The sequence below is a fragment of the Berghia stephanieae genome, chromosome 1 (genome assembly GCF_034508935.2).
Source record: "Berghia stephanieae isolate SIO BIC M18660-M18661 chromosome 1, UCSD_Bste_1.3, whole genome shotgun sequence".
Taxonomy (NCBI): domain Eukaryota; kingdom Metazoa; phylum Mollusca; class Gastropoda; order Nudibranchia; family Aeolidiidae; genus Berghia; species Berghia stephanieae.
This window is the reverse complement of record NC_088360.1, coordinates 26,876,885-26,900,207: the sequence shown is the minus strand read 5'-3', so window position 1 is coordinate 26,900,207 and position 23,323 is coordinate 26,876,885. Positions and strand designations below refer to the sequence as shown.

At 36.3% G+C, this 23,323-nt stretch overlaps 1 protein-coding gene across 1 annotated transcript in view; it reads left to right on the top strand.

Moving 5' to 3' along the window:
- LOC144971095 (potassium channel, subfamily K, member 16-like) overlaps positions 1 to 13,305 on the top strand; it is a 43,108-nt gene extending 29,803 nt beyond the window's left edge. The window contains exons 5-6 of the mRNA XM_078911489.1: positions 5,616 to 5,781; positions 12,866 to 13,305. Coding sequence (XP_078767615.1) covers positions 5,616 to 5,781; positions 12,866 to 13,140 — 441 coding nt within the window. The 3' untranslated portion in view covers positions 13,141 to 13,305. The remainder of the gene's footprint in view (positions 1 to 5,615; positions 5,782 to 12,865) is intronic.
- The last annotated feature ends 10,018 nt before the right edge of the window (positions 13,306 to 23,323 follow it).

The window sequence follows — 23,323 nt, the reverse complement described above, 5'->3', positions numbered from 1 at the left end:
ATTTATGTTTTTTCCCCCTCTGGATACCCTTTATGCTCGCCGGAGAAATATTTCATACGGGCGTCCGCCATTGTTCCGATAGTTTAGAGCCAGTGTTACTAAGTTACTCTGCGTCATTAGGAAGGAAGTGACGTTACGACTGTCGAAGAGTATTACTGTTTTGTCACAATAAATCAAGTCACTGAATTAGGCAGAAAATGCGTTTAATTTACTAAATTATAGCAGTTTGCCTTATAAAAGCGATCTCTGAAAATAACCCAAACAAGAATCAATTTTCAAAGACTGCGTTTGCGTCAGTCAAACAAATTATTTTCACTGTGATATTATCACTGTGAAATGATAATAATAATACAATCCAAGTAAAGAGATGATTAATCAGCTTTAACTTGAAATATGACACGGACATGACCATGGGGTTCAATCGACATCAAGTGAAAGAACTCTTTAGTAATTGGATTCAGTAGTCTGATGTTGTGAGAGCTGGACCATAAACAAGACCATGGTTAAAAGACTGGAGGCAGCGGAAATGTGGTTTTACAGAAGAATGATGAGGGTGTCATGGGTGGAAAGGAAAAGAAATGAAGAAATTTTAGAAATGGCAAACAGAAAAAGATCACTGATAACAAAAATCATCAAACGTCAAATGGAATTTTTAGGACACATTATCCGCCACCCTGGTTTGGAAGTACTCGCCTTGACTGGAAAGATGACTGGAAAAAGAATAAGAGGAAGACAAAGAATAACTTTTTTGAAAGGGATAAAAACTTGGACAGATGAAGCTGAGAAAGGTGGCGCTGCTTTAATAGAATTGGCAAGAGATAGATCAGCTTGGCGGAAGATGACCTCCGACGTCTGCTTCAGATATGGAACTACATGATGATGATGAGTCTGATGTCACGCCGCTCGGCAACGGCGGCCATCTTGGTTCTAAACAAAGAAAATCATTACTTTTTATTCTTCATGCTGGATAGAACTTTTCATATGCCTTTAGACCAGAATGTGTAAAAGTCAAAACATGATCAAATTTATGTGTATTTTTTTTACTCTGGATACGCTTTATGCTCGCCGGGAAATATTTAATACGGGCGTCCGCCATTGTTCCGATAGTTTAGAGCCAGTGTTACTAAGTTATCATGCGTCATTAGGAAGGAAGTGACGTTACGACTGTTGAAGAGTATTGTTAATGTAGATTGGAATGTTTATGGCTGAGTGTTTGCTTTTGTTCTGTTTTGTGAAATAGGTGAATACGGCGCGTCGCATGTTTTCTCTACGAGACTCGAGTGTGGGGTGTACACGCTCTTAAGTAGAAGTTGAGACAGTGTGTACGATTTCAAACAAAGGTTGACAAGCACTGACTGAATTAGATCAATATGAATGAGATTAGCGGAAGAGTAGCGTCCCTTGATTGGACGTCACCTTACAGAGAAAACGTCAATTTGGTTTTGAAGTGTATTAAGCCGCTTTCACCGGAAGCGAGGACGAGAGACGCATGCGCACAACCAACATGACGTTCTCTCTCTAATAACTTTTCTGCCGGTGACGTCATAGACTATGGGTGACGTCCAATCGAGGGACGCTACTCTTCCGCTAATCTCATTCCCTATTAAGGGAATGCCTTTGTTACCAATTATGCCTCTTTATTGTGTCCAAAACGATAGATATTATTATAAGGACAGCTTAGAAGCTTGGATGTGGCTGGGTTGTATCTATAAAACTCACACAAATCACACCAACTTATGCGGAAAAAAAAAAACAAAAAACAAAAATGACTATATCAGCTTCAAAAAAAAAAAAAGGGGGGGGGGGGATACAAATACGGTAACGTTTCGGGCTCAAAACCCTTCTTCAGCCAACAACAACAACAAGAAAAAAAAAGAGTAAAACAAAGAAACAAAAAAAAAAAAAACCCTACAAAAACGAACAATAAATACGTATGAACGTCCTCTCTCATGCGGACACAACCCACAACGCTTTGATGACAGGCCCTAGTGTTTCCCTCCTTGCAATACGATTCAATAGTCTGATGTCACGCCGCCCGGCAACGGCGGCCATCTTGGTTCTAAACAAAGAAAATCATTACTTTTTGTTTTTCATGCTGGCTAGAACTCTTCATATGCCTTGTGATCAGAATGTGTAAAAGTCAAAACATGATCAAATTTATGTTTTTTCCCCTCTGGATACCCTTTATGCTCGCCGGAGAAATATTTCATACGGGCGTCCGCCATTGTTCCGATAGTTTAGAGCCAGTGTTACTAAGTTACTCTGCGTCATTAGGAAGGAAGTGACGTTACGACTGTCGAAGAGTATTACTGTTTTGTCACAATAAATCAAGTCACTGAATTAGGCAGAAAATGCGTTTAATTTACTAAATTATAGCAGTTTGCCTTATAAAAGCGATCTCTGAAAATAACCCAAACAAGAATCAATTTTCAAAGACTGCGTTTGCGTCAGTCAAACAAATTATTTTCACTGTGATATTATCACTGTGAAATGATAATAATAATACAATCCAAGTAAAGAGATGATTAATCAGCTTTAACTTGAAATATGACACGGACATGACCATGGGGTTCAATCGACATCAAGTGAAAGAACTCTTTAGTAATTGGATTCAGTAGTCTGATGTTGTGAGAGCTGGACCATAAACAAGACCATGGTTAAAAGACTGGAGGCAGCGGAAATGTGGTTTTACAGAAGAATGATGAGGGTGTCATGGGTGGAAAGGAAAAGAAATGAAGAAATTTTAGAAATGGCAAACAGAAAAAGATCACTGATAACAAAAATCATCAAACGTCAAATGGAATTTTTAGGACACATTATCCGCCACCCTGGTTTGGAAGTACTCGCCTTGACTGGAAAGATGACTGGAAAAAGAATAAGAGGAAGACAAAGAATAACTTTTTTGAAAGGGATAAAAACTTGGACAGATGAAGCTGAGAAAGGTGGCGCTGCTTTAATAGAATTGGCAAGAGATAGATCAGCTTGGCGGAAGATGACCTCCGACGTCTGCTTCAGATATGGAACTACATGATGATGATGAGTCTGATGTCACGCCGCTCGGCAACGGCGGCCATCTTGGTTCTAAACAAAGAAAATCATTACTTTTTATTCTTCATGCTGGATAGAACTTTTCATATGCCTTTAGATCAGAATGTGTAAAATTCAAAACATGATCAAATTTTATTGTTGTTCCCTCTGGATACGTTTTTATGCTCGACGGAGAAATATTTCATACGGGCGTCCGCCATTGTTCCGATAGTTTAGAGCCAGTGTTGCTAAGTTACCATGCGTCATAAGGAAGGAAGTGAGTTTACGACTGTTGAATCCTATTTGTCTTCAATCTACTCTACCGTTATGAAACAAATTATTATCTGCCGGACTAAAATTAATGAGTAGTAATATTTATTGAGACGGTTTTATTGCACTATACTGCGGTGTACTGAGAAACGAACTCAAACATATTTTTATCATTTTGGTCAAAATAAAAAAAAAAAACCACACACACAAAAGACAAAAGAAAAAACCCCAAAAAATAAGAACACAATTCAAACAAACAATAAAAGAAAAAAACAACAACAAAAAAACAAAAAACAAAACAAATTAACAACAACAAACAAAAGATAAAAACAAGAGAATCCCAGCAGAAAAAACACAAACGAACAACCCCCCCCCCCTCACCCCCCCCCCTGCCCTCAACATTTTTGATAAATTAAGTTGACTTCAAACTTGTCATAAGGGTTAAAAAGCTGACACGTAGTTTCAAAGGATTTGCCATCTCACCTTAACCCTTTCCGTACCACCTATAGGAAAATCGTCACATTCGTTACGATTCAAACCAACAATTTTCTTATTCTAATTTCTTATGTACATCACAAAATATAAAGAAAATGAATAGTGTGTTGTAGATCATGTTTTGATAAAGAAATTACGTATCTCAAGGACTTACTGCATGCTATTGTATTTGAGTGATAAAAATATATTTTGGTGTTAGTTGGGTGTGAAGTTTGGGGGGAAATCCTGAAAATGGCTGGTAAGGAGAGAGTTCAGTTAGCACCATGATATTCAACATTTTGACGAAAACTGTGCAGTATAGATAGAATGCGCTTGGCCAAGGAGTTCACAACATTGCCATCCCGAAGTATAACGGACCAACACACAAACTCTGTGTAACCATGAACTTTTATAGTCTGGTTAATACAGTTTAGTGAGAACAACTCACAAACGCGGATGGCAAAAACAATAACAAAGGCCTGAGTGACGTCATTTGCATACTATTTATAATATTATAATGGCAGGCCGTTTTTATGATTTTATCTTTCGTGACCCGCTATTCTTTGTGGCTTTAGTTGTGTCTGGTGATATGAATTTCGGGTTGGAAACGGCAGGTCCCGCGCTCGAATTCAGCTGTGGGTGGCTCAAAGTTTAGTCTTTTGAAACAGCTCTTTACACATATTTCTAAAACCGACCCCCCCCACCTCTCATGCAAAAGTATTGTCTCTGTTGATATATATATATATATATATATATATATATATATATATATATATATACATATATATATATATTTATATATATAAATATATATATATATATATATATATATATATATATATATATATATATATATATTTATATATATATATAGCGGCTCAGGGCCATCATGATTATATTTATGTTAAGATTACACACACACACACACACACACACATATAAATATATATATATATAAAATATAAATGGAGTCACTCGCTTATTGGCCGAGACACATGTTTCTGTGGTCTCCATGCACGTCGCCAGTCGGCATATTATGTCCGTAGAATGATCAACATTGAACCCAAATGGAATAAAATCCAACCGACACAATAATATGCATACTGACGACGTAGATGGAGACCACAGAAACATGTGTCTCGGCCAATAAGTGAGTGACTCTATTTATAGTTAATAATAGCTCTTACCAACATTATCGAGCACTCTCGTACCTAAAAGTACCCACCAACACTCATATATATATATATAATATTTCAAGCATGATTATGATCAACATCTATAATATTGTTTCGAGCATTCGCTCTCATCAGGAAGTGAAAGTGAAAGTAGATTGTTGTGTTTATCGTATCTCACGGTGGGTGAATCCTATTGAGTGCTCGACAATCTAAGTAGCATGAATTCTATTTATACATGTTCTCACTTCTTTTACATTCAAAACTTTCTTATTCTTAACATTAAAACACGGATAATATATATATATATATATATATATATATATATATATATATATATATATATATATATATATATATATATATATATAAAATCACGTTCGGCTATGTGGTCCTGTGGAATGACCCTCGCTTTCGGATCGGAAGGTCCTGGGTTCGAGCCTGGCTTGGCGCATAGTTGAGTCATTGGAAAAGGCTCTTTACTCACATTCTCTCACCATACTCAGGTGTAAAATGAGTACCTGGTCTCTGTCCGAAAAATTATAACATCGCCTGTTGGACAAGGACTCCTTGTAAAGCGCTTTGAGCACGTTTAGTGGATATTGCGCTATATATATATATATAAACTCAATTTTTAAGTTAATCATCTTATAATTTTTCTTCTCTTTTCAGATCAATAAAAGACTGAATGTTTTGTTCGTCACCATGTTTGGGTTCATTCTAATGTTCCTCCTTCCGGCGGCTGTCTTCAGTTATGTGGAACAGTGGCACTACCTCGAGGCCTTATACTTTTGTTTTACCACCCTGAGTACCGTGGGCTTTGGTGATTACGTCATTGGTGAGTCATCTTTGTGTATGTTTAGAAAAAAGATCGTGGATAGCTCATATGGTAGAGTGACGTTCTTCCCGGCAGGCGGTGTTGTCGTACCAGTAAGGTTGCGGGTTCAAACCCCCATCACCGCCGTGAAATGTTTATTCTCTATTATCTTCTGGCACTTTCCTACTCACTTCACCTTTTGTTGTTACTGCTCCACTCACTTTTTCGGGCCTAGAAAAAGAACAACATACCAAACGCGGCACGTTTCGAGCTCAAAACCCTTCTTAAGCCTACAAAAAACCCTCAATAAAACATAAATACATTACTTAACACCAGATAGACGGTAGGCGTCCTGTATGGAAGTAATAAGATCTTGGCCATATATTTCTCTGCCGTCTATCTGACAGTAGCCATCGTTATGTTATAGTCTGACACTGAAATCCAAAAAGACTGGCATTTTGACGTCAGTATTTGGTTTTCGCACTGCCTAGTGAGTTGTCGTGAGTAGTGCTCATGGAAACAAGTTATTTCATTGGTTGAACTATTGAATACAACTCACGATTTTTTTTGTGGCAAAAGACTGGCAATTTGACGTCATTTTTTGGTCAGTATCAGGCCATAACTTTAAGAAGGCCATGATCTGACTCACGTTTTCTTATCGTCTTCTTATTTTTAAAATTGAGCTTTTATATAGGGCAATATCCACTAAAGGCCATGAGTTCGAGCCAGGCTAGGCGCACTGTTGAGTCATTGGAAAAAAAGACTCTTTACTCACATTCTTCCACCGTACCCAGGTGTAAAATGAGTACCTGGGCAATAACAGCGTTGTCTTTATCGGAAAGAAAAATGTATAATATCAACTAACAGGTTCTAACTGTTACGTGTTGCTGTTGGTCAGGGACCCTTTGTAAAGCATTTTGAGCACTTTTAGTGGATATTGCGCTATATATAAAAGCTTATGTAAATCAAAATATCGATCGATTACAATGACCTTCAACTTGTCAAAAACGTCAATTCAAAAACTCCAAAGAAGTCTTCATTAAAATATCATGTTAATTAATTTTGTAACCAGTCGGCGATTATCGAAATCAACCGATATTTGGAGTAGATAGTTAGATTTAAAAAAAGGCAAAATGAAAAAAAAAATAATATTGATATAATATACTTTATTCATCCAAAAATGGAAATTCGTTTACAGACGTGGTATTCATGAAAATGTATAAACACAAAGTTGAGAATCTATGGCGACAATGTATACATATATAAATATATATATATATATATATATATATATATATATATATATATATATATATATATATATATATATATGCAAATGCACAACAATGTAAAAATATACAACCAAGAACCCATAGGCTATATATTGTCAGCGCACGATAGAATTACTATTTTGATCGTCTTGTCAAGGTCGTTCTCATTTTTGTCCAAAGTAAATAATAAAGATGTTGTATCTGGCGGGCGGGCTTAATTATTTTCTATTTTTATTAAATGATAATTGAAGAATCTTGACATAGGAAACAACAGCGTATTCTGGTAGGAAGTCGTTAGAGGAGGAAGGAATACAAATAAAAACACACACACCGCCTACATAGTAGTAACTCGATATTATAATCGATGTGTTTTTCATACCGAGATGATAAAGAAATCTATTTATAACTGACCTCTTGTTGACACGGAAGTTAAACTTGGATAAATTATATGTGACCCTTCGTCTCGAAACGGTATTATGTCGGGATGAATGGGACCCCGAAAAGTGACCAATTTTTGAGCTTTTGCATTGTGAGAAATGTCTTCATTCTCTAACACAACAAATCCAAACAAACCCCAAGTTTTATGTTTTTGTCAATAAATTCTATTTTTTTGCATCCAAGTCATCCCGACATAATACCGTTTAGAGACGGTGGGTCACATATCTTTTCCACGAGACGGAATGGGACTGTCTGAAGTCTTCTGTTGATTTTTTCTTCTTCTGAAAGGCTATGCTAAATATCCTTTAAATGAAAATGTTTACCAACTTGGCTCCCCACGGCATCTAACTAGTCTTAGTGAGGCTATGTGCTCTTGTGGTGTATGGCACTCGCCTTCGGATTGGAAGGTCCTTGGTTCGAGTTCTGCTCTGGGCGGCGCATAGGTGAGTCCTTGGAAAAGGCTCTTTACTCACATTCTCTCCCCTTACTCAGGCGTAAAATGAGTACCTGACCGTTAACAGCTTTTTCCCTGTCCAAAAAAAAAAAAATGTAATATCGCCAATCAGGCCAACATGCCTGTTATGTGATGCTGTTGACTAGTCCCCACTTTTGAAAAGCGCTTTGAGCACGTTTAGTGGATATTAGTAGTAGTCCTTCAGAGCCATTAGGCTCATGGAGCCGGAGTTTATCCCGGTTTTCTTAGCGCGAAAAGGACAATAGCAATTGCTTGCTATCCTTTGGTTAGGACGCTAATCTAAAGTACTTTCCTCTAGATTTAACAGACCCAGCTACCCAACCACTGCTGGATGGACAGGGGGGTCAGAAAAAATCTCGACTGCATCCTGGATCGATTTTGGTCCATTCGCATGTGAAGCTCGTGCGCTACCCCCTATATATATATATAACGGACCAACACATAAAACTGTGTGTAACCATGAACTTTTGTAGTCTGGTTAAAACAGTTTAGTGAGAATTACTCATAAACGTGGATGGCAATAATCAATAACAAAGATCTGAGTGGCGTCAACTTCGAACTATCTATAGTTTTGCACATCCCAACCTCTCTCTCTCTCTCTCTCTCTCTCTCTCTCTCTCTCTCTCGCTCTTTGAGAGACGTCAACTTCATTCATTCGTTTCGAGTAGAAATGATGAATTGATTGACAAGAGAAATACTGCCGTCTCTCGCGTCCTTGAATGGAGAAAAATCGACAAAATTTATAAATAACTTTCAATCATTCTTAGCAGTAGAATCGCACATTTAAATCTGATGAAACCGTTATTTTCAAAATTTTAAAAGAAATATTTCATGAAAACGCTTGTACCTAGATACATCAGTCATGCGTCAAGAACAGAGATATTAGAGGAATGCGATCGACATTGATTCTGTCCCTTAGTTGTGTCTGTTTGTATTTAGCCTTCATTATCTTTGTCTGACCGGAGCCATCGTAAGGTAAAAGATAGTATGCGCTTGGCTTAGAAGCTCATAACATTGCCATCCGGAAGTATAACGGACCAACACACACAACTGTGTGTATCCATGAACGGTTATAGTCAGGTTAATACAGTTCAGTGAGAATTACTCATAAACGCAGATGGCAAAAAACAATAACAAAGAACTGAGTGACGTCATCTTCGAACTACCTATAGCCTGACACTGACACCCAAAAAGACTGGCATTTTGACGTCATTATTTGGTTTTTGCACCGCCTCGTGAGCTGTCGTTAGTAGTGCTCAAGGAAACAAGTGGTCCCATTGGTTGAGCCATTAAATACAACTCACGATTTGTTTTCCTTTGTGGCCAAAGATCGGCATTTTGACGTCATTTTATGGCTCAAAGTTAACGATGGCTACGCATAAATACGCATCGCCTGTTATTATATTCAGAAGTTTCGTGTGGCGAAATATCGCTTTCTCCGGTTGCATGCAGCTCACGATTAGTTTTATTTTTGGCGGTCTGGCCCTGTCCACGGCAACGGCGGCCATCGCGTTTCTAAACAAAGAAAATCGGTACTTTTTATTCTTCATGTTGGCTAGAACTTTTCATATGTCTTGTTATCAGAATGAGTAAAAGTCAAAACATGATCAGATTTATAATGTTTTTTTCCCCTCTGGATACACTTTTATGCTCGTCGGAGAAATATTTCATAAAGGCGTCCGGCACTGTCCCGTTAGTTTATAGCCAGTTACTAAGCTACCATGCTTCATTATGAGGGAAGTGACGTTGTGACTGTTGAAGCGTATTTTTCTTTTTCTGTTGTTGGAGAGAAACAGTCAAATGCATAGTTATTGTTTTGGGAGATGATATTTTTTCCTTGTAAATCATTTCTCTGTTATGTATTATTATATTTGTTATTTTTAATGTATAGCGTAAGCATTTGAGTGTATTCCTCTTTGTTGGATTTTGTGCTTGTGTCCGGATGAGACTTATAGGTGATCTCAAACAAAGTACATTGGTGGTATGCTCTTGGAATCTACATATGATCCCTATTTGTTCCCAGTTCCCCTTTGTCTTATTTTCTCTTAAGTGCTTTAATTGTAATTCTAGAACTTTTTGCTATCCCATGTTCTTCCTTTTTACTGGCGCTGATATAACCTAAATGTGTTGCAAGCGCCGTAAAACACTTAAAAACAAAAAAAAACAAAAAAAAACAAGTTTTGTGTGCTGGTAGATTTTTGACCAATCAAAACATGAGATTCGTGACTACCCTCAAACCCGCGCTGGTAAACATGGTTGTTTACTAACAAAAGAAATAAGGAGGCTGACGTCACACTGCTCTTTGCTATTTCTAAAGAAGATAAATGGGCATGATCTATAGATAGAATGCGCTTGGCCAAGGAGTTCACAACATTGCCATCCGGAAGTATAACGGACCAACACACAAACTCTGTGTGACCATGCACTTTTATAGTCTGGTTAATGCAGTTTAGTGAGAACAACTCACAAACGCGGATGGCAAAAACAATACCAAAGGCCTGAGTGACGTCATCTGCATACTATCTATAGATAGAATGCGTTTGGCCAAGGAGTTCACAACATTGCCACCCGGAAGTATAACGGACCAACACACAAACTCTGTGTAACCATGAACTTTTATAGTCTTGTTAATACAGTTTAGTGAGAACAACTCACAAACGCGGATGGCAAAAACAATAACAAAGGCCTGAGTGACGTCATCTGCATACTATCTATAGATAGAATGCGTTTGGCCAAGGAGTTCACAACATTGCCATCCGGAAGTATAACGGACCAACACACAAACTCTGTGTAACCATGAACTTTTATAGTCTTGTTAATACAGTTTAGTGAGAACAACTCACAAACGCGGATGGCAAAAACAATAACAAAGGCCTGAGTGACGTCATCTGCATACTATCTATAGATAGTTCGAAGATGACGTCACTCAGGCCTTTGTTATTGTTTTTGCCATCCGCGTTTGTGAGTTGTTCTCACTAAATAGTATTAACCGGACTATAAAAGTTCATGGTTACACAGAGTTTGTGTGTTGGTCCGTTATACTTCCGGATGGCAATGTTGTGAACTCCTTGGCCAAGCACATTCTATCTATACTATAATATTATTAAGACATGACGTTGACGGCAAAGGTGAACGTGAGGGAAATTTGTACTGTTAGAATTATGATACATGACGTTGACGGCAAAGGTGAACGTGAGGGAAATTTGTACTGTTAGAATTATGATACATCGTTTGCTGGCTGTCTTGACAAGAATAATATATCAAAATCAGATATACAGACATACATTCAGACGTATATACATATACATATATTTATATATATATATATATATATATATATATATATATATATATATATATATATATATATAGTATTCGCTTCGTGAGGAAGCTCACAACATTGCCATCCGGAAGTGAAAACAATAACAAAGACCCGCGTGCCGTCAACTTCATTCTAGATATATATTTATTCATATTGTCCTCACCTCATTTAGTTATTTCTTCCTACAACATTGTTTCGAGATCGACGTGATTCCAGCCAATTCTCCTCAACCATATATATATATATATATATATATATATATATATATATATATATATATATATATATATATATTTATATATATATATATATATATATATATATATAAATATATGTATATATATATATATATATACACCCAGTAAAGTTAAATATTGGAATTGATGGCAATGCAGATGTATTGCATCGAGTTCATGCAAATTTTGTGAAACGCATTGACATTTGCATTGCAAATGATGGCGCTCATATTGAAGATATTATTTGAGTGAAATAAATAGTGAAAATAAAACTTAATTTTAATTATATACCAAAAATATTCAACTATCCTATGTGTCCAGACTTTATGGACACCCTGTATATGTACACATATGATTGATGGAATTTATGTAGTTCAGACATTGCTCTATAAAATACATTAACAATTCAGAGCATATTGTAACGAATAAAAAACGTCTCACATTCGTCCAAGACGTCTGATTCTATTCACGAACATCATGCGTAGAAAGAGCAGTCTTAGATGAATGTGAGACGTCTTTTTAAAACGGATATATATATATATATATATATATATATATATATATATATATATATATATATATATATATATACATATATTTATATCATCATCATCATCATCATCATCATCATTGCCTTTTTCACCCTGGGTCAGGGTATAGGCCACAGACAAACAGTTTCCATCCTTCTATATCCTGAGCTAACTTTTTTAAAAATCTCATTCCAGGTCTTACCACTTCTCTGTATATCAGCTTCTTGTCTTGAATTATATATATATATAATATATATAATATATATATATATATATATATATATATATATAATATATATATATATATATATATTTTTTTTTTTTTTTTTTTTTTTAATTTAATTATTTAAAAAAAATTTTTTTTGTTTTTGTTATTTTTAAATTTATTTATTTATTGATTTGTTTTTTTATTTTATTTTTTAATTTTTATTATTATTTTTTTTTATATTTATTATTTTTTAAACAGACAATGAGTGGAATAAACTGTTTCTAATTTTGATATGCAGCTTTGTGGTGTTGTGATTTGGCACTCGCCTTTGAACCGATAGGTCCATGGTTCGAGTCCTGATTTGGCGGCGTAAAGTTGAATTATTAAAAAAAGACTCTTGATTCACATCCTCTCACCACGCCCAGGTGTAAAATGAGTACCTGGCCGATAACAGCGTTGTCTTTGTCGAAAGAAAAATGTTAACATCGCCCAAAAAGCGTCGCGTCATGTCTCGTCCTTCTCGTTAAATATTCCTGTTGGCTTGACACCACTTGTAAAACGCTTTGAGCACAATCGTGAATTGATATTGCTTTTTATTATTGTTTTTTTTTCCTTTTTAATTTAGGTCTCCATGAACAGAAATTGGAGAGTGCTTACATTCACGAGATCTACATAGTCGTTGGATACATATGGATCCTTGTAGGTCTGTCCTACCTGTCGCTCATCTATCGAGTCATCATGGTCACTGTTGTGGCAAGCGCCAAGACCGTAGGTCAGAAGACCAAGCAGAGACTCGGGGTAAGCTCTTTTATTCTCATACATCCATTGATATGGACGCTATATTGTCCTCGTTACAGTAATTTGTCTAAGTTAAATTCTTCTTTGTCATATTTTTGGTAGCCTTTTGTCTAAATTCTGCACATGAAATAGATAGTAAAACGAAGCATGAATTAAAAATATATCAAATGAACAGATAACCCCCCTCCCCAAAAAAAAAAAAAACAAAAAAAAAAAAACCCCAGTCTAAAGTCTCCTCCCTTGCTCCTTCCAAAAAAGAAAACAAAACACCCCCCCCCCCCCCCAATATTAATCACTTATAACTCCCCCAAAAATCGGGAAGATAAAACTAAACGATTACAAAACAAGCAGATTCCACAAAACCTCCACCCCCCCACCCCCTTCCTCCAAATAAATAGTATACACACACCAAAGAAAGAGAAATGAGAGAAAGAAAAAACCAAACTTTCAGACGTTCTAATCTTCAGATTATTTCTTCAATTAATCTTGAAACTTCATACAGACAAATCTTTTTTTTTTCTTTGTAGTCCTTCAGCGCCATTAATTAGGCCCATGGAGCCGGAGTTTATCCCGGTTTCTATAGCAAGAAACGGAAGATAGCAATTGCTTGCTCTCCTGTGGATAGGACGCTATTCTATCCCAAGGTACTTTCCGCCAGATCTAAGAGACCCAGCTACCCATTTACTGCTGGGGGGTTGTCTGAAAAAAGAAATGTCGACCGTACCCGGGATCGATCTTGGTCCCTTTGTTTGTGAAGCGAGTGCTCTACCAAATTAGCTGTCGGAACCACCATACAAAGAAAAAAGAACTTTTCAATACCTAGATATGTGTGAAAAATTAATATGAACGTTTTGAAAAAGTGTATAGTGAATGATTATTCGTTTGTGGCAGTGTTAACAGTAAATATTAAACTATCAGGATTATGTAAAATGACAATAAAACTTCTATAATGTTGAATCACTATTCTAGGCGTGCTGTAATTAATGTGCCCGTCAGGGTAGGGCGACTCGTCTCCCAAATTTAATCTTAATAATTCTTTCCAGTATTTTGCCATTTTGCGTTCCCCTACAATAACCTTTTCACAGTGAATAATATATCTATACGCGTCTGATAATACTACCGTTTTATTAAAGAACACAGTAAGTGCTATTTGATCAACATGGCACATAGGTATTGTGTTTTTAAAAACAACGGCAGAATACATGTAGAGCTCCTCGCTTTTAAGTCGGATGGTTTTTAGAATCATTCGTGAAACATTTCAGGACAATAGTGTTATTATTTCTCTTTCATTTTGGCTAAAGGCTATACACATTGTTTTATTCTGTAAACAGCCACAATCACGTTTCCAGTCGGAAGTCAAAATACGAAATGTGGTTTTCTTCTCTAGCATTTTCTTCTTCTCTTTCTTTTTTTCTTCTTCTTTCTTGCTTCTTCTTCTTTCTTCTTTCTTCTTCTTCTTCTTCTTCTCTTCTTCTTCTTCTTCTTCTTCTCTTCTTCTTCTCTTCTTCTTCTTCTTCTTCTTCTTGCTTCTGTTTCTCTTCCTCTTCCTCTCCTCCTCATTCCCTCTCCTTCTTCCTCTCTCTTCCTCTTCCTCTCCTCCTCCTCTCTTCTTCTCTTCTCCTCTTCTATCTTCTTCTTCTTCTTCTCTTCTTCTTCTTTCTTCTTCTCTTCTTCTTCTTCTTCTTCCTTCTTCTTCTTCTTCTTCTTCTTCTCTTCTTCTTCTTCTTCTTCTTCTCTTCTTCTCTTCTTCTTCTCTTCTTCTTCTTCTTCTTCTTCTTCTTCTTCTTCTTCTTCTTTCTTCTTCTCTCTTCTTTCTCTTCTCCTTCTCTTCTTTTCTCTCTTTCTTTTCTTCTTTCTTACTTCTTCTTCTCTCTTCTCTCTTCCTTCTCTCTCCTCTCTTCTCCTTCTCCTTCTTCTTCTTCTTCTTCTTCTTCTTCTTCTTCTTCTTCTTTCTTCTTCTTCTTTCTTCTTCTTCTTCTTCTTTCCCTTCTTCTCTTTCTCTTCTTCTCTTCTTTTGTTCTTTTCTCTTCCTTTTGCTCCCCTCCTCCTTCCTCTCCTCTCCTCCTCCCCCTCTCCTCCTCCTCCTCTTCTCTTCCTCTTCTCTCCTTTCTCTTTCTTCCTCTCTTCTTCTCTTCTCTCTCTTCTCTCTCTTCTCTCTCCTCCTCTCCTCTCTCTTCTCCTCTCCTTCCATTCCTCCCCTTCTTCTCCTACCTCGCCTCCTCTCCCTCCCTCTTCTTTGAAGCCAACGCCATCATGATTGTGACTAACGATGAGTTTTGATGAAAGCTCCATTCCTTATTATAAACTGTTATAAAAATTTCTGGCAAAGCATTTTAGTCACGTGTTGTTTTTGGAAGGAAAAATGCTTGCCTATGGATTCTGTCTTGATCACTCCATAGTCGCCATTAATGTGAGAATAAACTATGTGATTGTTAATTCTGAGTTTTTGATGGTTGTGGCGTGGAGCGACTTGATATTTCGATGATCGGCGGGGAGGGGGGGGGGGGGAGGGGGTGGATTTGGAAGTCGATAAAACAAGTATTGGTGTTCAATAACATAGAGAAAAATATAATGAAGAGAACTTTACATTAAGTGACCGAATACCTCGAACGGGTCTGGGGAAACAGGATGGCAGACAGTGAACCGGAATCGGAAACGACAATTATAATAAGAAATATGAACCTTTAATTTTTCACATTATGTGATCCGATGTCCGGAAGCGATAATATGTTGGGACGAGCCAGTTGTTGGGAGATGAATTCATAGACAGAAATAGGAAAATTGGAAATCAATTTCTATTCCTATTTGAGGCCAAAAAATGGAATATCTTACAGTGAATACAAAAAACATCAAATTTCTTTCCTTTTTTTAATAATTTTAATCTTTTCGGGGTCTGATCTATTCCAACAAAATACCGTTATGAAACTGTAGGTAACATTTTTAGACACCGTGTATTTACAGAAAACCATCTTAACTTGGATCGTCTTGAATGTAAATTAAATTTTCAGATTCTAACTCAACAAACATAATACATTTAAAAATAAAGTAAAATAAAGGATTATATTTCTACTGACTTTTCGCTTCCAATTCATAATCTGGTCTACTCTGTCACATTCACTCACTCAATCCTAGAGATTTTTGCTACTTTTCAAAATTGGAAAAAAAATGTATTAAAAATGATCATGAGCATAGATAGCTTTATTCTACTATCATTAACATGTAAAAACTAAAAACATTAAAATTTGATACTACGCCTATAATTTGTCTCAGAAAAATGTAATGAATAGGCATGGGATAAAAGTAACCCATGTAAACTACGGATATAGTCGGTGTTAGGGTTGAGTGAGTTAAACCTACTACTACGAAAATTGTGAAGAACTACAAATTTTCGACTCCGTTCTGAGAACTTTATACGAATTTATGGTACAAGAGCTAGCTTATAAAGGAGTTAAATACATAATTGTCACTTATAAAGGACAGGTTGATGAATTTTATAGACAGTTATACTGTCTGCTGTGTTATCACCCCTGAAAACTATGAATGTTTCATTTTCATCACATTAACTCACTCAATCCTAGAGATTTTTGCTACTTTTCAAAATTGGAGAAAAAAAATGTATTAAAAATGAGCATGTACATATAGATGGTTTTATTCAACTACCCTTAACATGTAAAAACTAAAAACATTAGCTTTGATACTACGCCTATAATTTTTCTCAGAAAATTTTTAATAAATAGGCATGGGGTAAAAGTAACCCGGGAAATCTACGGATACAGTCGGTGTTAGGGTTGAGTGAGTTAAACCTACTATTACGAACATTATGAAGAACTACACATTTTCAACTCCTGTCTGAGAACTTTATACGAATTTATGGTACAAGAACTAGCATGATAAAAAGGAGTTAAAAACATAATTGTCACTTATCAAGGACAGGTTGATGAATTTTATAGACAGTTAAAAAAAATAATTTAAAAATTGAGCTTTACATAGCGCAATATCCATTCAATGTGCTCAAAGCGCTTTACAAGGGATCCCTGGCCAACAGCAACATTTAACATGTAGGACGGGACATGACGTCTGTTAGGAGATATTACAATTATTCGGACAAAGACAACGCTGTCAACGTCCAGGTACTCATTTTACATCTGAGTACGGTGAGAGAATGTGAGTAAAGAGCCTTTTCAAAGGACTCAACTATGCACCGAGCGAGAGGCTCGATCCCAGGACCTTCCGATCCGAAAGCGAGTGTCATACCACTAGACCACATAGCCGCACACTTCTGTCTTATTACCCCTGAAGACTACGAATGTTTCATTTTCATCACATTAACTCACTCAATCCTAGAGATTTTTGTTACTTTTCAAAATTGGAGAAAAAAAAATGTATTAACAATGAGCATGTGCATAGATAGTTTTATCAAACTACCAGTAACATGTAAAATCTAAAAACATTAGCTTTGATACTAGGCCTATAATTTGTCTCAGAAAAATTTTAATAAATAGGCATGGGGTAAAAGTAACCCGGGAAATCTACGGATATAGTCGGTGTTAGGGTTGAGTGAGATAAACCTGTGTGAGGCAGTTGGTTACGACCATAACCCACTAACACTACAATGCCTGATCACTGATCACAGCCATAATTCGAATCACTCTTTGGGGCCGTTCATTTTGTAAAAACAAAATATAGCCATACCCAAGTTATGGTTTGTTACGTCATATTGTTTTTGACACCTTTGTCGAATATAGATAATATGTCTATTTGCAACACGAGGGAGTGAGGGAGAGATCTGTCAAAAGCGCCCACCCTCTCCCTTCTCTAACAAACAGCAACAACCTTAACGACGACGACGACAACAAAAACAATAACAGCAACATCAATTCACACAAGAATATATACGAGAGCCTATAAGACGGCTATTATAAAAATAGTAATAAATTATGATGATGATATGATAGTGATAATGATAATAATGATGATGTTGATAATGAGGCTGATGATAATAATAGCAATTATGATGATGATGATGATGATGATGATGATGATGATGATGATGATGATGATGATGATGATGATAATAATAATAATAATAATAATGATATGATAATAATTTTAAAAAATAATAATAGTAATAATAATAATCATAATGATGATGATAATGTTGATGATGATGATGATGATGATGATGATGATGATGATGATGATGATGATGATGATGATATTATACCAGTACAGGACATTGGGGCCGTCAGAAGAAGAATGTGGTCTTTGATTTTTTGTAAATAACAATTAAATAATAGAGTAGATTCAATTTAATTCATTCCTAAAAACAGATAATCTAGATAGACGTTTCGAGTTTCCCCTTCACTAACAAACCACGTTGAGTAAGTTACATACTTGTTAGGATTGTGAGTTAAGACTGAAAGTAGAAAACGGTTAGGGCCTCCTGAAGCCGGTGATCGTGGAAATACTAACGAAGGAGTGAAAATGGAGAGGCTTGGTATGTGAACAAAACAGACAATGGACGTTTCGGGTACAAACCCTTCGTCAGCACAACAATACACCAATTTTAACGTGGAAAACGAATAAAATAAAATGCAAAATAACTTGTATCCTCTGTAGTCAATGGCGGTTGCATTATGAAATAAATAAAATAAATAAATAAATAAAATTCCCTTTATTCATCCACAAGGGGAAATTTGTCTTATGGGTCTATTCCAAGGGAAGACTGGAATAACCCAGGGGTCAGCCGCAGAGCAGCGCCGCAAAGTGAGCTAGGGCGATGTGACTTGCTCAAGGCCACACAACTCAGCGGTTGGTTGTTAAGGCTTAAGGCATAACAAAGAAAAGAAAAAAAACCAACACGATAAAAACAAAACACAAAAAAATAAATCTCACAAACATAAAAACAATAACAAAAAAAAAAACAAACAAACACACACACACATACACACACAAACACACACACACACACACAAAACACTCACAAAATAATTGAACAACCAGGGGAGGCGTTGCTGGCGTTGTTAAAACTAATAAAAAAAACCCCAATAGAATTGCGTTGCTATGGAAAGTCGAAACAATAACATTGCGTTGCTAAGGTCAATATATTTTACAACATCGCTTTGTTTAGTCGCCCTTGGTAACGCCCATCCTTTCAGCCAACATTAAATTGTCTTTAGTATCTTTAGTATCCTTTGTGTTATGTTCACCGAGCTGAAACCCGATAAAAATATATTATCATTTATCTGTTTATCAATACAGTAGAATATTTACTTCATTTCTCGTTGCCATCGAGACGTCTATCTACTTCATGCGGTTATGTGGTCTTGTGGTATGACACACGCTTTCGGGTTGGAAGGTCCTGGGTTCGAGCCTCGCTCGACGCATTGTTGAGTCCTTGGGAAAAGGCTCTTTACTCGCATTCTCTCGCCGTACTAGGGTGTAAAAGGAGTACCTGGCCGTTAACAGAGTTGTCTCTGTCCGAAAATATTGTAATATCGTTTAATAGCGTTTAACCGTCCTACATGTTAACTGTTGCACTTGGCCAGGGACCCCATGTAAAGCGCGTTGAGAACAAGTTTTAGTGGATATGCACAATATATAAGCTAATTTCTGTTTTTAACATTTTATTTTTAGTTACTATCGAGACGTATACTCCTTCAATATTCAAGCCGAGACATTTCATGGTCTGAGAATTAGTCGGTTCTATCTCAAGATTTCTTCAAAATGAGAAGAATAAAATTGATTTAAAGTTTAAATTTTGTTAATAGATGTATACAAACTGCAATCGTTCTTGTTTTTGCACATTTTGAACGATTTCCCTGATTCGAACACAGAGTTTGCGAGATAAAACCTTCTACAATCTTCTTGCAATGCAGAATATAATAGTTACTCCGTGACTCAGCCGTACGGCCCAAGGACAAATAAGATATTTGTGAATGGCGTAGTTAAGGTTTCATTGTGTTTTGTTGATCAGGGGGAAACCCGAAACGTCCATAGTATCTCGAAACGTCCAAAGTATCTGTTTTTGTCTAATAAAGAGAAGCTTACGATTCAACACTTATCGTTACTTTTTTTCCTTCCGAACTTCAAGCAGCAACATTTTCATTATTCCTTATGGGCTCATTGTTGTATTGGAAATCTCAAAAAATGACCTAAAATATTGTCTATTACAACAATGTTAAACTATGTGGGTTCGGATGTCAGACCTGCATATATATACACGTCCATGTAGACGCCTCGAGTTTCCAATTTGTTACAACGAATAAGACAATAAAGACATATATATATAGATGAGTCTTTCATGTCGTCAGAACTCCAGAAAACAACAATGTCAAGGTTCGTTTTCTTCTTTGCCTTTCAGTAATCAGGGATCTTAAACAATGAGAAGGCTCCTTGCTTGGGCATCCACAAAATATCACTTTTAAAAACAAAAAACAGAAAAAACAACAACAAACAAACAAACAAAAAACAAAACAGAAAACAAAAACAAAAAACAAAACCAAAACAATACAACCCTCTCCAAAATAATTAAAAAAAAAAAAGAAATTAAAAAAAAGAGAAAAACCGAAGAAAATATCAATGCACATTTTCTTCTGTGTCTTTTCATGTGTTCAGAATTCTCGTCCAATTTCAGGGCAGCTGGCCAGGACGTCCCTGGAGACACGCGTGTGTCCAAGTCACACATCCTCCTCCATTGAGGTCTTGGAATTGAGGCCGGTGTGTAGTGTGTAGTGTGTAGTAGTCCCTTCTAGCCTTGTAGTCGTGCTGTGTAGACATTTTGCTAAAATTAAATTATGTGATCCACCCTCTCAATATGGTAACTGCGTTGGATGGAATAGATTGAATGAAAACACATTGAATTTTAAGTTTTAATATGATTAGAATTTGAAAATCTACTATCTACTAAGTTTTCTAAAATTTTAAAAAGCAGAATCCAACTCTCTTTAATGAAGACATTAATTCGAACTTTTAAAACTTATTTTTAAAAGTTGGTTTTAAAATTCAATTTTAATTATAAAAAAACATCCCGACCTAATACCGTATTGAGGTGGTGGACCACCGAGTCCTTGCTGGCTGGTTTTGTCTGGTTCTGTTGCTGCTTGAGTTCTAGATTCTATACAGGTCTGCCAACCGGAAGGTGTCTAGTTTGTGTCTCATTTGCCGCATAATAAGGACCTTTTGTAGCGGACGATAGAGTGGTTTATACTTTTATATGTAAATTAAGACTATAGGTCGTTTTCGTAAAACGTTCGACACAAAAAGGCATCGATATCAAATAATTTTGAAAAAAAATGTGGGAGCTTTTGAGCTTTGTCGGTTTTATTCTCCGAACGGTACCACTGGAAATAATTTGGATAAAACAAACAATTTGAACGATACCAACATGGAGAAGAATTAAATAAGCTGATATACAGAGAAGTGATGAGACATGGAATGAGATAAAAAAAAAAAGTTGGCCCAGGATAGAGAAGGATGGAAACTGTTTGTATGTGGCCTATACCCTGGCTCAGGGTGAAAAAGGCAATGATGATGATGATGAAATCAAAGAATCGATACCAGGAATCCGCGTGAATCACGAGCGAGGAAATTGCTGGAAAAATCAGCAATCATATTTCAAAATTGAACTCTATGAAACGCATCGACACCCTCACCTCCGGCAAGTCTAAGAATTATAGAAATAAGTTCATAGTCATAGAATAGGTTAAACGTTGTCGACTTCCATAACATACCTACGTGTTTGTCAATAATATTATATATAGGCGACTGTCTTCTATATTCACCGCCACTCACCCACCACTTAATGACATCACCTTCCGTTTATTTATTTTTGGCTTGCGAACGCCGCAGAGCTGAGCAAAGTGAACGAATAATTCTAAAATGTCGGAGATCGTTCGTTCGTTCCAACCGACACTCTTCTTATTTACTGCATGCAGGTCTGATAACCCAAAGTATTCTGATCTCATTGTTGTATTCGAAATGCTTCCTCCAAACCAACGCACAGCATTGTCCATTACAACAATGGGCATGATCTATATTCCATTTCCATGTGCCTGAGGTCATTGGTCACATTGAAATAGGGAATGCAATTAGCGGAAGAGTAGCGTCCCTTGATTGGACGTCACCCAAAGTCTGTGACGTCATGCGCACAACCAACATGACGTTCTCTCTCTAATAACTTTCCCGCTGGTGACGTCACAGACTATGGGTGATGTCCAATCAAGGGACGCTACTCTTCCGCTAATCTCATTTTTTACTTAAAATGAAATGAAGTAATTTGAGCATAGAGCATAGGTTTTCATCCTATCCTTAAGCAATATTAATTTCGCCATCACCGATCTAGGACTTGGAACATTATCTGGGAACGCCCGTTTGATAAGCGTTGATAGTATCATGGCAACCAGTGAGTAGTTATTTATTTATAGCAACTTTCGCTTTCAAGGTTTTCTTTGTTTGCTTGATTGTTGGATGGTTTTATTTTTAAAGATTAATTTCGTTTTGGATGTTATAATGATATTTGTAGAATATTTCGTTTGCATTTCGTTTTTTACTAATATGCTTTATGGAATGTTTTATTACAACTTTTTAACTATTTTAAAATTTCATTGACATAATCATTTTTTTTCCCTTTGGTTTGGTCGGAAAAATTAATACTTTAAATCTATGTGACCAACCGTGTCGAATCGGTATTATCTCAGGATGGTTTGTTGCCAAAAAATATATTTTTAAAAAAATCCAAAGTTTCAGACTTGGTTACATTTTCATGTAACATTTACCAAGAATGAGAAATTGATAAAAATCAGAATTACACATTTCTTGAAACTTTAATTATATGGAACGCTATATAGAATTGTGGAATAACATTCGTCTTCGGACGGGAAGGTACAGGGTTCGAGTCCCACTCTAAGAGACGCATAGCGTTAAGTCTTTGGAAAAGGCTCTTTACTCACATTCTCTCACAGTAGCCAGAGTCAGATGTAAAATAAAGTATCTGGCCGTTAACAGCGTTGTCTCTGTCGGAAAAACATTGTAATGTTACTACTAATACCGCTATGACCACTACTGCAACTACTACTACTACTACTACTACTACTACTACTACTACTACTACTACTACTACTACTACTACTACTACTACTACTTCTACTCAACAACAACAACAATAACAACAACTACTACTACTACCACTACTACTACTACTACTACTACTACTACTACTACTACTACTACTACTACTACTCAACAACCACTTCCACTACTACTACTACTACTACTACTACTACTA